General features: G+C 34.5%; 1 protein-coding gene across 2 annotated transcripts in view; it reads left to right on the top strand.

Moving 5' to 3' along the window:
- PARP8 (poly(ADP-ribose) polymerase family member 8) overlaps positions 1-16973 on the top strand; it is a 179224-nt gene that overhangs the window by 139388 nt on the left and 22863 nt on the right. For both annotated transcript variants that reach the window (XM_032281105.1, XM_032281104.1), the window contains exons 16-18: positions 8342-8434; positions 13816-13941; positions 14958-15023. In XM_032281105.1, the coding sequence (XP_032136996.1) occupies positions 8342-8434; positions 13816-13941; positions 14958-15023 (285 nt within the window). The remainder of the gene's footprint in view (positions 1-8341; positions 8435-13815; positions 13942-14957; positions 15024-16973) is intronic.

The raw sequence follows: 16973 nt of genomic DNA, 5'->3' as shown, positions 1-16973 counted from the left end.
TCCAGAGAACTATCAGACAGCTCTTTGTGAATCAGTTCCATTCTGCTCCTTCTAGTATTAGACATACAGACTATTGTTTTTAAGGCTGCCTGAGCTGGTGAATGGAAGATTGGACTAGGGTGAATTTAACCCTTTTCCCATGTGTCTCAAACTTGTCAGCGGCGCATGCGGCTACAGCGTTTACCCCAAGATAACTTTGCCGTGAAATGTCTTGCTTTTATTATAATTTCTGCATGGTTCTAGTATATCTACTTGGGAAAAAAAAGACATTATTTTACTTATAGCATTTTGGTTATAGTGGTGGTATTTCCATTTGCAAAATATGGTAGTAATGCTTGATTGCTGAAAATGTCAAATCCTAAAGGCATACCATTTGTACGCGTTAATGTCAACATTGTTCTGGAACAGTTGTTGGCTGAGATTCATTTGATGAAGCTGATTTTTCGGAAATAGATTATTCTTGTGATTTGGACAATTCTGATGTTAGTTCTGTTTAGAAATAGCTTCAACAACAGTTTTTATATTTTATTTTGACATTGAAAATCAGATTTGCTTCAGCCTCAAAGAGCTTGTTTATGTAGAATTAAATAAGTGCTGACAACGAGCTGCACTTTTTTTTTTTTTCCAAAATGGAAAAAGGGTTAAATGTCACAAGTTTTGCAGTTCTTACCAAGATTCAGCTGTTTGTCCTGAGTAAGTACTCCTTGGGTTGCTGCAAGTTTTTAAATTAATTTCCAGAATACCAGAAGAATTGACTCAGGCCATTTTTGTCAGTTCCTGTTAAAGATTTTATAGAGAAATGAAAGTCTCGGTTCCTCACTCATCCCTTTTTGCTGTTATCATTCCTTATTTCAAAGTTTTAAACAAGCAAGTACATTGTACTATATCTGCATAGTATTCAAGGTCCAGCTTTTGAGTTAAGAAATAATAACTTATTTATGTAGATAAATATGAAGATAATGATTGAGCTAATATCATAGTTGACAGAGGAGAAAAGATAATTGAGAGTTGTGTGCCTGGCACTATGGGTAGATATTTACCATATTTTTTTTTAATTTGATCATGACAAAACTTGTGATTTAGGTACTTTTGCTTCCATGCTGCAAATAAAGAGACTAAGATTTATAGAAGTTAAGCAATTTGTTCAACACCAACCAGAATATATAGGTAGAAGCTTGGCTTTGAACCTAATCCTGTCTGACTTCAAAACTATATCACAAACACTTAATTTAATATTTGATAAGTAGAAGACACCATGCTAGATTCTGTTACACTTTTTAAAAGAAGCCTATCTTTGGAATATGTTTGAAAAGATAAAACACAAAACTTGGAAAGCAATAATTTTATTAGAAATTTTTTGTATGTCAATATTATACTTTTAGAAAACATTCCTTGTAGCCATTTAAGAATGCAATCATCTGTCAAATATTTTATTTTATTTGCTTAAGGGAAACAATCCATGTGCTATATTTTTGCCAGTCAACTTTTCTGTCAGGGATATAATATTATTCTGAAACCTAAATCAACTAAATCAGCATTTAATTATGAAATTTTGTCATTTCCATGGATACAGGGAAATGCGTCCATATGATGAGAACAGGGAGAATTCTGCGGTCATCTCAACCTGCCCCACTTTGGTGCTGTGTTTTCACTTTGTCAGTGCTCACCTTGGTATTGATCTATTGCTTGCTCCATAGCAATGCCATTTCTACCACAAAAGATAATAGTAATGTTATCAAAAGTAAATGCTTTTTGCATGTTTTTAAATGTAATCAGGGTGTTCAAAGTCTTTATGTGGATTCTCAAATGTAATCCTCTTAATAACTCTTTGAGATATGTATTATTACTATCCTGACTTTATAGATGAGGAAAATAGTAATTTGTTCAGTGTTACTGTGCTAGTAAGTAATAGAAATAGGATTCTAATACGGACAGAATGGCACCAGGCAGAGGTTCTTCCTCTTGACTTGTGGACTTAAATTGACTACATTTATGTTTTGGAAATGTGCTACACAAATTGTTGGGAGTTCACTGTTTGTGGTTGAATTGTGGGCAATTCATTCCCATAGTAAGTAGTGGAAATTATAGTTGCTATTAGTATTCTTGGTGTCTCACTCCAAATTTTGTTTGTCTGTATCTATAACTGCAATAATGACTATTGCTGTCTTTCTCAAAGTGGCCGTGCTTTTATATAAGCAAGAGAGAAAGCATTTTCTAAATAAATGCAGATGATTATCAGATGGTTTATTGTTGCTGTGATACAGACTGATACCTAAGGAAATCAGAAAACTTTCTTAAATAAGATAAGTGACATAGGCAATCAGATCAGGAAATGAAAATGAAAGAAACTTCATGTTGAAAGGAAGAAAGTTAAACACAGGAAGAACTACCTCTTGATTCTGTGAAACAGATGTTTTACCTAAGTTGGTCCCCCTTATTTTTTTCTGTATGTTACTTATATTTACATTGCAATATATTGTGCAATAAATTTAAGAGTAGTGTATTAAAAATATATATAATTTCTTATGGGATATTAACCAACTAACTGATTCATTGACCATTACTCATTAGATATGACATATTACAGACTGCAATAAGTCCCAGAGACATAAAGAGGGTAAGTTATAACCCATTGGTGATTAAATAGGTTAGATAAAACTCAGGTTTCTATAGAATTCTATGCCTATTGTTTTAGAGATCCTTTTTAAATGCAGTCTGTGTCTTCAGTTGTTTTTGAAAAACAAAAAAACAAGGATTTATTGTCAGAAATGCCAGTTTGATCAGCCTCTAAATTCCTAATGCTCTTTTCTTTTAGTTAACACTCACCTTAATCACCTAAATTGTGGATCAGTACAATGGTGTGAGCTGCTGAACTCTGCTGCAGAAAACCGTATGGTTGTGTTTCCTCACATGAAAGTTCCTGCAAAGCTGGGCTTCTGTCTTTGACACTTGGCAATCTTTCTGTGTGTCCTTGATTAATAGACTTTCTCATTTCCCACATCAACATGTGATATGAGAATTACAATCTCATTCTCTTCTCCTATCATGTGAAATGTCCTGGATTACTTCCTCTGAGTGGTTTGATGAGGCATGAAATTCTAGTCTGCTGATTCCCAAATATGTTTGCACATGTCTGTCACCCACTTAGAGTAATCCCCATTCTTACTGAAGCAAAGCCAGCTGTGAAACCTGAGAATCTATATTTTTGTGTATCCAGTGGTAGACAGATGTTTGTAACTACGCTTCTTATTTTCCAAGTAAAATTAACAACACTCAGTTATAATTTAGTCTAGTTGTAGGTGTTAACCAAAGAATGGCTGAGGCAGGTCTCAGTCAATAAAGATTTATTCAGCCAGGGTTGAGGATGGGAGATCCAGGGAGCTCACAAAAGTGTCTGTGACCCTTTCCCAAGGGGTTTTGGGAACTTCAATATTTAATGGGGAATTAGCAAGCAGGAGGGAACAAGAGGAGGGGTAAGCAGTGAGGCAAATGGTTACATTCTTATGAGGCTCTGATAAGTTTCAGTAAATCTACATTTTACATGTGAAAAGAGGGAGTAGAGGATAAAGTTATGTATTAATCACAGGGTAGGCACAGGGATGTCTCCGGTCTTGATCCTTGCTCTTGCCCTGTGAAGATAGGCTGATAACTGACATTGTCAGGATGAGTTTCAGCAGAACTTGGTTTTAGGGCTAGTTTATAGTGGGTAAGTCTTCTGAAAGATTCGGGGGGTTCAAGGAATTTCCTTATGAGGGAGGCGAGGCCATCTGAGTAGATGTGTGACCTTCTACTGTTGTGGAAACCGTCTCATCGGTGAGGCTATGACACCGAGCTGTGAAATTACAGCTGTCAGTTTGGGAATAAAAGGAAAGCAGTGTGGCCTGACTCAGTTCCCAAGCTTCACTTTCCCTCTGGCATGGTGAGTTTGGGGTCTCAAGATTTGATTCTGTTTTCTTTCACAAAGACATCTCCCATGAAAATTCATGAGAAACTGAGCATGAGGATAAACCTAGGCGTATCTCATTTTACCTTCTGAAACAGGTAGGTCTGCCTGTATTTAGACCTGACTTTAATATTTGAAGAATGGATGAAAAAGCACACCCTATTAAAACCCTCCCCCAACCCTCAACATGGAAGTTCAGATATCAACTTCTGAAATACTAAAATAAATATGCCAAAAAACTTTTAGCTCAAAAACATGATTTTTAAAAAATATATCCTAACTGACTGGAAGTTAGTTTTCATACTCAAACAACATCTTTAGTTGTATGAGACAAATAGAGACTACTGCGTGTTTAGGCCTAATTAGACCTGATCCTGTCCTACTGTGGATCTGCCTTAATTGCTGGTGGATTCTCTCTCTCTTAATGAACAGTACACCCTTCCTCTCCCTGAGTGTGTGTCTTGACCACAAACAGAACCCAAAGCATTGACTATAAACCTGTAAATACATAGAATTAAAGGCTTGTAGGCTTGTGGTTCTAGAAGATACTCATATAATTTTTCTTACAATTTTTTCAATACCAGTTTTTAAATCAGGAATTTATATTTACTCTGCTTATTTCATTTTTAGTAAGAAAAAACACAGCAATAGTTTTAAACTGTGGATATACAAATAAAAATGCTACTTTATAGTATGTCTTAAAGAAGACTATTTTTTATTAAATACTTACCATTGTATACACATTGAATTAAGGCAGTAGAGATAGCTTCTCCAAGCTCCCTTACATTGTTAACATTTAAACAGCTTTCCATACCTCAGGGATAGTTTTTAAATCTTATCTCACTTCTATTTTTAGCAACTTGAGAACTAGATAATTTTATTTCCATTTTATAGATAGGAAAATTGAACTGTGCACGTGTGCTCCAACAGGAGCAAACTCCACTTTTATCTGTTTCATATGCTGGACTTACGTGAAATGTTTTGTTTAAATAAAAAGATCATGGCAAAAAAATATTTGAAAACCACTCACCTACACCATGCTTTTCTCCACATAAGTACATAGTTAGATTCTTTAGAGTTGTATTACTTCTATTACCAGTAGAGGATAATTTAAATTAATGGAAAACACAAATTTTCTAAAATACAATTAGGTTTAAAATATTCTTTGGGGCTTAAAACATTTTTTTAAACATGTTTTATTGCTTAAATTTAAATTGCTTTGATTCAAATAAAGTTAAAAATGTTTTTTTCTTAGTGGAAAACTTCTAAAATATACCTTATTTTATGCACATATATTAAATATGTTCCTCATACTTTTAAATCATGCCTAATGAGTATTCTAAAGCAAATATATGTGTGTTGATAATAGAGGTTTTACAGTCTAAATTAGAGAGGTTAATTGCTTCAAGGCAATATACTATTAAGAATAGGCAGTATTTTACAAACTGAAGCTAATAGTTTTTTTGTAAACTCCGAATGAATTAATAAGTAATATAACACTTGGTTTTATTTACTACATACTTTGTATTAAGTTATGTACAATAAAACATGGCAATACACTTAACTGATAATAACTCTTAAAATGACTATGTGCTATTTTGAATTGATGCTAGCATTTTCTGTGTAAATAACATAGTCATAGTAGAATTTGTCAGGGTGGAGGATTGGGTGGGAATAGGATAAGGTTAGTCCTACTATATATAACTACTTTTGTGTCTTTAAGGAGGAATGATTCAGTTTCTCTTTCTTGAATAAGATGTTCCTTCTGTGAGCGAAAGAGACATGTAATCACTTAATATAATTTGAGAAGTTTCTTTTAGCGCAGCATCTTGTGTTGACACTTTGAACTTCTCGGAAATAAAGTGTGGGTAAATAAGGAAAAGGGAGGATTACTACTCTACAAAAAAATAAATATACAAATGCCTCAAAACTAAAGTGATTTATGACTTACATCTTAAATACTGCTGCACCTTCTAGTAAAAATGAGCAAGAGATACAGAATTGTTATTTTGTAAATTTACCAGCATTTACTTGGTATGGTGTATGGTATATAAATTAATCACATTATGACCTTCGTAGTTGCTGTGTTAGAAAGGAAAGGTAAAATTATTTTTGTAAAAACATATTGCATACTTTTACTTCTCGTTTTGTAGTATGATGGCAAAATGTTTTGGTTTTTGTTTCTAAAAAGCAGGTTTTCTAAGATGCCTGATTTTTGTCCGATTTCCTTCTTCAAACTATTGGAGAAGCAGAATATACCTAGCAATCTGCTTTACACACTTGAGTATGGAAAGAGGGTTACTTTCAACCAAAAACATCAAAGAAAGAAAAGTGTTTCCATAAAGTAATCAAATCATAGCTTCATCCTGAAGAATGCAGGCATATTATTTAAAATAATGAGTCAGTTGACAAGTCAATGAAGTTGATTTAGAGCTTTCAAGATTTGAATATAAACAATCAGGGTTGGGGACATTGAAACAAATATGCAGAAAAACCCATCATAAAAAGCACCGAAATTTTGCTTATTTGTTATTCATGATAGAAAATAGAGAGGTCTGGGTGAAATTGCCAAAAGTGAGCTGCAACAAAGCCAGAAAAGATTGGTGACAAAGTGTGTTGTAGAGATTTATAAGAATAACTGTGTCTACCGCATTTTTCCTTTGCTTTGCAATTTTTCCTGGATTGAAAACTACTTAAACTTTCAATCTCGAATAGTAAGATATCTTATTTCATTTTATTTCCATTGTTTAAAACAACAATTTGGTACTGAATTGTGTCTATTGTTATATTCCCTGGAATGTGTGTATTTATGTATTTGCGCACACAAAAATATACATATTTAGATGATCACAAAGTGTAGTTCAAGATTCAGACAAAAACTAAATGAGCCTTTGGGATTGATGGATTTTAATCACATAAAAGTGATGGTTATTCTATCAGAGTGTTATTAAAAAACAAACTGCCCGTTGTGTATTGTTTACTTCCTCAATAGCTGGTAAATGAATAAATTCCCAGGGCCTTTTATGATATTCAAGGTTTATCTTCTCCTTTGGTTCTTGTTTGGGTACTGTTTATTATATTCAAGCACCAGAATAGCATTTGACACTAGTAAATATGCAGTAAATGGTTGCCACTCTTATTTCAGATCCTACCATGATCTAAGCCCCAGAAAATGAACAAAAGAAGCCATCTGATATCCATGGGGAAAATTGAGGATAAAGCATATACATATGTAAACACACACAAAAAATTGAAGATTATTTAAAATAAACACTCAACTTAAAGGAAAAGTAGTAGAAATTGAAGTTTGCTCTGTGTATATCTAAATATATATTGTAGAGTGTATAGCTTAAGTCTAGATGAAGAACTTTCTCTACTTCCTCTCATGGTTCTGAAGTTTCTGAAAATGGCATCAAACTGCACTTTCAAGTCTGACAAAGGAAATATATCAATTCATTTTTTTTTTCTTTAAAATTCTCTTTGGAGCAACATCAACCAGAAACCTTTGTAATTGGTCAAGCTTTCTCTCTATAAAACCACGCATATGTACCCATTCTGAACATAAAGGATGTTCAGAATGAGGCCATACGTCCCCACTGGTTAAGCAGTAGACCAGTTGGCCTCTGAAAGAAGTGAGCATAGGAGCAATGGCACTGACAAATGCCTTTTGTCTGCTGTGCAGAGGCACCGTGGATTGCATCGTGTTAGGCTTCATCAGCTACCTAATGCAATGTAACTTGGGAGATAAGATAAATCAGAGGGATGACACCATATTAGATTTGAAAGATGAGAGCTCTTCCAAAGTAATTGCAGAGTGTATAAACGCTATTGACTTCAGGAGGTTATTGAAGTCAAAAGTATTTGTAACAAAACGAGTCTTTCAAGAGCTGGTAGCAAGTAAACAGAATCCTGCTTTTTTTTTTTTTTCCAAAAAAAATTTCCTAAGAAAAGGTGGAATTCTCCTTTGTATGTTTGTTTTATAGAGCTTTCATATTTAAGCTCATTTATTATTATATTACCAGCTTAGGTATTTACATTTTCTATGCATCTCATGTGCAAATGTATATTAAAGCACAGGAGATAAATTTTACTATTTAAGAATATTTTTATCAATTGCTAAATTGTTCTGAGTGTGTCTAAAACTAACTGAAAATGATTTTTTAAATAATATTTATGACTATATTAGCAAATAATATTTGTGACTCTATATTAGCAAATGACTCTTTTTTAATTGTTACCTAAATTTAACAAATTGTTTCTTATTAAAGTGGTATTATTTCCTTTTTAAAAAACACTAAAACTTTGCATTTTCTATTTATTATATGAAATGTCATGAATTTAATTTTGAAATTGAGAGTTTGAAAAAAGTTTTGTGATTGATTCTCTTTTCTTTTGTAGCCTACTGTGTGTGAACGGGAGCTGTGTGTGTTCGCTTTTCAAACCCTGGGAGTAATGAATGAAGCTGCTGATGAAATAGCAACTGGAGCTCAGGTAGTAACATAGGATGCTAATTATTTCTTATTTTGCTTTGAAAAATTGTTCCAGTCCACTAGTTATCTTCATTCTGCTATTCTTCGGAGGAAATTTTTGATAACTTCTTGTTAAGTGGCAAACTGGCATTTGATATTTTTAAAATATAAACTAAATGTTCTCTCATCATCTAATGTGTGTTTTGTCATTTTGCAATTGCCAAGGAGAGAAATTAAACCAAGTTTCTATTGTAAGAAAAATAATTGTAATTTCTTCTTACATGGTGGAGATATTGAAAACCTCATGCATGCTTTACGTAAAATTTATTTGTAAAGATATAGTGCTATAAAATGGAAGCCAATTTATTTTTAAAACTTAGGTGAAAAGATAAGAGGCCCAATATGTAATAAAAAGAGGACATTCAATTTTACAGTAGCAGGGTTTATGAGATAGGAAGAAAAGCAATCCATCAAAATTTCAAGATTTTTTTCCCCCTTAGAGAACGTGACTAAGCTACTAATTCATCTGTAAGAAAAAAAAAAATCAAAGAAAACCTCTAAAAATTAATGAACATTAATTAAGAGAGTCTAGACCAACCACATACCGAAACATATTATATGCTGTACTATAACGTTTTAACAAAATATAGTATTGGCAAAGAGTGGTATGGCAGATCAATGGCCCCCAAAATGGATCAGATTATAAATAATTTAATATATGTTAAAGTAGGTATCACCTCCTCACTTACTAAAGGGTTGTTTAATAAGTGAAGTGGAAACAAATGTCCTGTAACAGGGGATTGAATTGGTTTAGCACTTTACCTTACAGTGCGTGTAAAAACAAATTCCAGATAGCTTAATGAATACCTAGTTTAAAAAAAATTATATACCAATACAAACTATAGGACAGTAAAATGGAGCATATACAACATGAGGCAGTGCATCAGGCTTATGAAGGCACAACAGTTAAGTAATACAGATGATACCCTAGAGCTTAGGAATGTGTATATCCCTGAGCCTCATCATTTCACTGATTAAAACTGTGATGAATCCACCTGATGAAATATTTAGGGCAATATTTTTCATATAATTGAAGTATAAATAAAAACAAATACAAACACCAGAATTTTAGTTTTATATGATGTGAAAAAAATCATGTTTATTCCATGATTAAAATAAACTTCTAAACTATAGCTTTGTATTCCCTGCCCCCAACACCCCCAACATGCACACATTTGCATTTTAAAGGCTCTGACTGTCCCTAAAACTAAGACAATAGCTAACCTATACTTAGAGGGTTACTAAAATGCATCTGACCATGGAGAGTTTTTTTCTTTTTCATCCTTCTTTTTTTAAACCTGAAAGGTTTTCTTGTCCCTTGGAAATAATATTGCTAAAAGGAAAAAAAAGGCACTTTAATATATGTGATATTTATAGCTATGTAAAAATATTAAAACCTTACAAGGATATGTTGTATAAATATACACATGTGTATATTTATATAAATTTATGTATATGCATGTATATCAAAAATTTTTCAATCAGTATACTTAAAAATTAGACATTTTACTGTATGCAAGTTTCCCTTTAAAAAAGAAATAAAAGGCCAGAAATAGTAAATGATCAATTAGAAGGAAAAGTTAATATGCTAACAGTATGGTATGTCGATAGAATAATAGTTGGCTTTTTAAAATCGTTGTTACATCTTAAAATTAATGGTTTTGAATAGAAACAAATTTTAAATTATATAATGATAGATACAAAGCACAAGTATTTGATCAGCTCAAATTAGTGATTTAATTCTAAAGATCAATATCCAACAATCAGAAAGTTTAATAAGTCTACTCCAAAGACAGCATTTTTTCACACTTTATTTCTTAAAACATGTTCCCCAGTATTCTGGTCATAATTCTAAAGATTAAAACAAAAAGAAACCACCTCAGTAGTCTCATTGCCTCAGTTTACCCCCACATTTTGAAGTGGTGCTCTGGGGTCTGCGAAGACATTCCTCAGGACCGCTGCAGAGGACTAACCTGAACAACAGTGTCCTGTGGTCCAAACAGCTGCCATTCCAGCGCCCCAAATACTACTTCAACAGAATAGTTCCATTTTATTTGTTTCGATATTGGGCTCTCAGCTAAGATTTTTTTAAAAATTACTCTTGCAATGTTGGAAAATGATTGGTTTACAATTCTGAGTCCTCGTCTTTTTTAGACTACGTTGTAGACTGTTCCTGTAGGTGCCTTTCATAGTCACATGGACTTTCAGTCAGTAGAAGACTAATGACTAATGACTAAATGTTTCTCATTTGCAAGAGCTTGGTGGCCTTTCCTTCATGTCTGAAAGGGGTGTGGGTGGGGAGGGTTGCTCTGCAACTTGAACTGTAGATAATGTAATGTCCTTTGGAGGCACCCGATTCTGTAAATTTACAGACCTTTTTACCTTCGCTCATCAAATGTCCTAATTTTTTTTTACTTAAACTTAGTATTTCTTTGCATTTCCATACTAAGTATCTTAGTCAACCTCCAAATTGCTTCTTCAATTACATTATTCAGTCAAAGAAGGCAGATATATGAGTGTAACTTGTTGCCTAAGGCATGCATTATATATACTAAGATACTATTTAGAATCTTTAATTTTAAATTTTTTGAGTGAGGAAATATATTATTTGGTCCAAAAAAAAAAAAGAAGTCATAGTTGTATGCTCGCTTTTATATTTTATTTTCTTTTAATTCTTTTTGTTCCCCCTAAAAGAGTCTCATTCTGTCACCCAGGCCAGAGTGTATTGGTGTGATCTCAGCTCATTGTAACCTCTGCCTCCTGAGTACAAGCGATTCTCCTGTCTCAGCCTCTGTAGTAGCTGGTATGATAGGCACATGCCATTGCACCCAGCTAATTTTTATATTTTTTTGTAGAGATGGGTTGGCCATGTTGGCCAGGCTGGTCTTGAACTCCTGACCTCAAGGGATCCTCCCGCCTCATCCTCCCGAAGTGCTTAGATTACAGGCATGAGCCACCATACTCAGCCTCTCTTACATTTTTATTTATTATTTATTTATTTTTGAGATAGGGTCTCACTGTGTTGTCCAAGCTGGTCTTGAACTCCTGGGCTCAAGTGATCCTCCTGCCTCAGCTTCCCAAAGTGCTGGGATTACAGGTGTGAGTCACCACACCCAGCCTTTTATTTTTTAAAGTGGATGTTTTAGTCCATGAAATATTTAGAAAAATTAAGATATGCAAAGGAATATAAATCCAAATTGTATTATAAATGTTTTTCTTCTTAAAAAGTTTAATCCTAGTTTCTTTAACAGATAAACCATAAAATCACAGCAGCTTAACATGGTAGCATTTTGTCATTCACACACTCCAGTTAGAATGTTTGATGCGCCGCTTTCTGTGTGGTGACTGGGGAAACTGGACCCCTTCCATCATGTGGCCCTGCTGTCTTTACTATATGGCATATAGTAGAGAAAGTGAGGAAGGCATTCCTTTTTTCAAATCAGGTCAGCCCCTTTCCACTGATCATCTGGTGAAAGCCAGTCATAAGACTTTATTCAGATCAGATGCAAAAGTGGAAACATCCCTTGCTGAGCAGCTGCTTCCAAGCATTAGCTCTTTGTCCTGGAAGTGGGCAGAGAGTTTGAAACTTTGGTGCATGCCATGTAAGTGTGCCACAGTAGTTACACTTTTTAAATTAAAGTTAGGCTAAGACATACATTAACAGAAATATTCTACCAATTACATTTATTACCCATTATTACATTATAATTTACTTCAATGCACTAGTAAAAATATTGCTCAAAATTACATGGACTTTTATAAAGCTTCAATTGCATAGTAGGACATCATTTTTAAAGGGTTTTAGTGAGAGTGTATCCATCTGTGCCATTCCCCTTCTCCCTACAAGGTCTCAGAAAAGGCTGTGTTATCTTACTGATTCTTCTTTGTCAGAAGTTCTTGTTTGGGTTTTCATTAGAGAACAGTTAATGTTGAAAACAATCTGTATTGGGGTTAATGTGCATCTCTAGGGTAGGAGGAATGTGAGTGTGGGAGAGGAAAACAAAAATGAGGGTGTTATGTCCTTATGTTTATTGCTTGGAATATAACTTCTCACACACACACACAAACACACACACACACACATATATAGTATGCATGTATTTATATACACACACATAAATAATGTGTCAGGAACATTAGCTGTTTACATTCTAATGTTTTCTGAGTGTGCCTTGTGGATATGCATGTCTGTGTATTCAGGGCATGTTATGTCTGGTGCCTTGTGTGTTGATTGCTAATTATTCTAGGTCACTGGAAATTCTGGATGCTGTGATTGGGTGGGTGTGTTTTGTGAGTACCCATGCAACATAGTGAGCCCTATGTTATTAGTCACAATACTCTTCTCTTCAAAGCAGGGTAATAAAAAATTGGCCCACTCTTACTGTGCATTTTTTGAATGCCTGTCTAAAAACTGTCTAGAAATAGCTTTCCTTTCAAAGATATATGTATATATGTTTAAAATCTGCTGCTTCCTCATTAAGTCACTTGTATTCACACTGTAGATAAGTCTGTTCAGGTTAACTCCCATTATTTAGACAGTATCAATTTTCTTTATTAGGTGTCCAGAATGTATTTTTTTGAGGACTGGAAAGGGGAGCTACGCTTTAAGACTGCTATGTAGTACTACCTCTTAGTAGATTGTGCAGACAAATCATAACGTAGGAATCTAGCCATTGTCTTTAGCCAATCAAAGGTCATTGGTGGCATTTGACAGAGGAGAATAGGAAGAGGTCAGATGATGTCAGGCAGTTTGCTTCCTGGAGTATGCCAAAGTCTTTTCCTGCACATGGGGCTTCCTAAACCTGCTACAGTTTCTCCCCAGGTGGTCACATGTTTCCTTCCTGGACCCCACACAGGTCTCTGTTGAGATTCACCACCTTTCCTAGCCACTCGAAAACAGTGCCCCCGTCTGCATTATTCTCTAGGGCCTACTTTAATTTTTTATAACATTTAACAGTACCAGGAATCCTACTGAATCATCTCTTGTTTAACTGATATTTTATTGTGTATCTTCTCCCTTAGAATGTAAAGTTCACCAGAGCAGGGACTTGTCTGTCTTGTGCCTTGTCTTACCATAGGGCCTAGAACAATGCTAGCATATAATGTGTGCCCTTGAAAACGAGATACTAACTTGTGAGTAATGAGAGGCAGCACATGTTTGTTATTTTAAATTGATGGTCAAGTTTGGTCAAACGTAGTCTCAAGTCTTGAATTACTCATTTGAGAGATTGGTAGAGCCCTGGATCCTCCTCACTAACTTCTGCTACCCTGAGAGGAAGAAACAACGACAAAGCACTGGATGAAACCTGAAGAGTAGTAACTGTCTTATGTGTATATTTCAAGGTGGTAGATCTACTAGTATCCATGTGTAGGTCTGCGTTGGAATCTCCTAGAAAAGTTGTGATTTTCGAGCCATATCCTTCTGTGGTAGATCCTAATGATCCTCAGATGTTGGCCTTCAACCCCAGGGTAAGTTGTTATCCTGGCACATCAATCACAAAATTTTCTTTAACAGTAACAACAAAATTGAGATTGTAGCCTCATTAGGTTTCCTCTTTCTATCTAAATCTATCTCATCAAGCATGTTCATGACTATTTTCATTTCATCATATATTTTTGGGGACTCGACTTATGTAAACTCATTTTAATTTTAAAGATCATGGGTAAAGGGACAAGTTTTCCTTTCTTTTCTGCATTCTCACTTCAACCCTCCTTTCCTCTTTCCCTTCTTACCCCCCAGCTATCTGAAGGTTAGTGAAAGTTTAGTTCATATTGTTAATGGACCTGCCTTTCTTAAGGTAGCAATTTTATAAATGTTCCTGAAGATAAGGCAGAATCCTTTTGAAATTGCAAAACTTTCAAATTGCCTAAAAGCTAAAATTGCCTTGGTTTGTATTCCTAGTCAGCTGGAAATAATTTTATAGAAAAAACTGTATAAAATTTTCTTGGAAGAACTTTCTTCTTCATAAATGGCAACAGTACACATATTTAGATCTTGCTTGAAAACAAATTGTCAGCTTCATGACTGTATGCTGTCATTTGCACACTCTCAGCCATACTCTTTTGTTAACAATATTCCGATCAAAAGAAAATAAAAGCAAATGTGTGATTTGGAGTGAGTTTTTGTGTTTTAGAAGGATTCTGTGTTGACTTTATTCATTATGGCTTAGTGTTTTAGTAGTGAAAACCTCAATCGGGAGCCCCGTAACTTTTTTGTGTTTCTAGATTTTTCTTCCATGGCTAAATATGATTCTGTATACTTATAGAAGGATTGGCATTGTTTTCTCTGTTTCTTCCCTCTGACTCAAGTCCTTGAGCCATCTTACTGTAGTCTTCCCTCTTATGTACACAAAACAGTAATTGCTTTCAAATTGACCCCATTGGAAAATTCACATATGAAACTAATATATTTCTCTAGTGATATGTAGACTTGCAACAACTTATAAGCAAATGCTGTTTTTTAACATCACTTTTTCATTAAACAGAAAAAGAACTATGATCGAGTAATGAAAGCACTGGATAGCATAACTTCTATCAGAGAAATGACTCAAGTAAGTATGTCATCTGGTCTTGTACAGTAGTATATTTTTAAAATGTCTGAGAGTTCTAGCTATGTAGTGAAATGTAGACTTTTCTATTGTATTGGGTGTAATTAAAATCATTTCAAAATCTGTGCTGTATTGAGATGTTTTAATTAAATCATACCAGTGTATTATCATGTAACACTGTGACTTCAGGAAAGTAAGTGGATAATTATAAGATAATTATACTTATCAAACGCAGGCAAGAGCCTTGGGTACATGTAGATATGTCGGGATGTTTTAAGGCAAAGCTTAAATATGGTACCATCTTCTTAGACTGTCAGTTTTAATTGACGGTAGCAATTTCAAAACATTATTTGAGTATTAAAATCAGAAATGTTCCTTAAAATGGAAATTTCCCATAAATATTTTATATAACACAGAATCCCAAATCCACTTTGGAAGATGCCAGACTGCCGTAGAGTATGGGTTTATGTTTTTGGTCATTGAGGGAGGCTTTGGTGGAAAAGTTTGATGAGGAAGGATCGGGGTTTGTTATGAAAATCTTATACACCCCTGGGCTATAATCAAGCACTTGGAAAAGCACACACTGTTGAATTATTGAGGCCCTTCCACTGCCAAAGACTTGGAGAAGGTTTAAAACTCCTCATTGTAAGTAGAAATTAATAATCTGAGATTAACAACACATTATGTGTGCAGCTTTTATTGCCCTAGAGACCATTGTAGGCTTATAATGAGTGTTACCCTGGGTCCTTTATTTTCTCTGGGGAGGGAATCCTGGGACCCTCCTGTTCCTGTCCCAGGGCTCACTAAGCTTTCTCTCCCCCCACTGTCATCTCTAATCCTCTATAGGAAGACAATATTCAAAAAGTACATTTTTGTATTTCCATTTTGATTCTTGATTCTTTTGATCATCATTTATTCATGTAGTCAAATATTCATTCATTCACTCAATAAATAGTGTGTGTCTGGCAAATAGTAAACAAGAAATCCTTTAATTCACAGGTGCTATTATTTGCTTAAAAAACCACCTTCCCTTCGGGTTGTTTTTCTATGCCAGTACCTTTCTGTATTATCTGAATTCTTTCTCAGACATGCACTCCTTATTTGTATAGGGAAAGAAAACAATAAAATGCTTTTCCATTTAGGAGAAAAAAAGAACATATTGCAGTATCTTACAGAAAGTTATATAAACATTTTTAGCCATGAAAAAGACTTTGGTAAAAGGTATTTATACTATACCCTAGACCCTGATTATTCTTGGATTTAAAAATAGCTACCAACTCTGACTCTGGAATCAGCTCTCTGCCAAAAACTGCTTTCTTTATTCTGGGTCATGTGTAAGCTATTTTAATAGGAGGGAATGTACACGATTGAGCATCAGCCTAGGAAGTTAGAGGCCAACATTGTATAACTGACTTGTCAATGAATGTGGCCTGTGACCTTGGCGAGGTGCTTAATTGCTTGGTGCTTCACTGTCAAGATGGAAATAGTGCTGCTGCAACCTCTTTCAGTGTGTACTTCATAGGGATGCTCTCAGGGTTTATCCAGTCAAATTCTTTAAACCTTTCTGAATAAATACAACATTATACTGTGCTGTTTTCTAGAATGTACTGTCCTATACATAGCCCTAAATTGTCACAGAGAGATGGCTCTTTGTTTTGTGAAATGGTTGTCTGGGTAAATCCCATTAAACACTTTTTAGAGAAAGATTTGTCTTAGGTAAATTGTGCCCAAGTTTTTAATGTAAAGGTCTATACCTAAGTCTGGACCTTCAGATATGAGCATGAGTGTAGCTCTCACAAACTTTGCTTTAATATTAGTTATCAGTTAAAACGGTCATTGTCAAAGAGAATCTTTACAGGGCACTTGCAAAGATGGCAAGACAGGTTTATTCAGAGCACTGCAGCAGGGGAGAGAGACTGCAGCATAAACTGAACTCATCTCCAGGTTTTTAAA

The sequence above is a fragment of the Sapajus apella genome, unplaced genomic scaffold, assembly GCF_009761245.1.
Source record: "Sapajus apella isolate SASKATOON/1434 unplaced genomic scaffold, GSC_monkey_1.0 scaffold1, whole genome shotgun sequence".
Lineage (NCBI taxonomy): Eukaryota > Metazoa > Chordata > Mammalia > Primates > Cebidae > Sapajus > Sapajus apella.
This window is presented reverse-complemented; position numbering and strand designations above follow the sequence as displayed.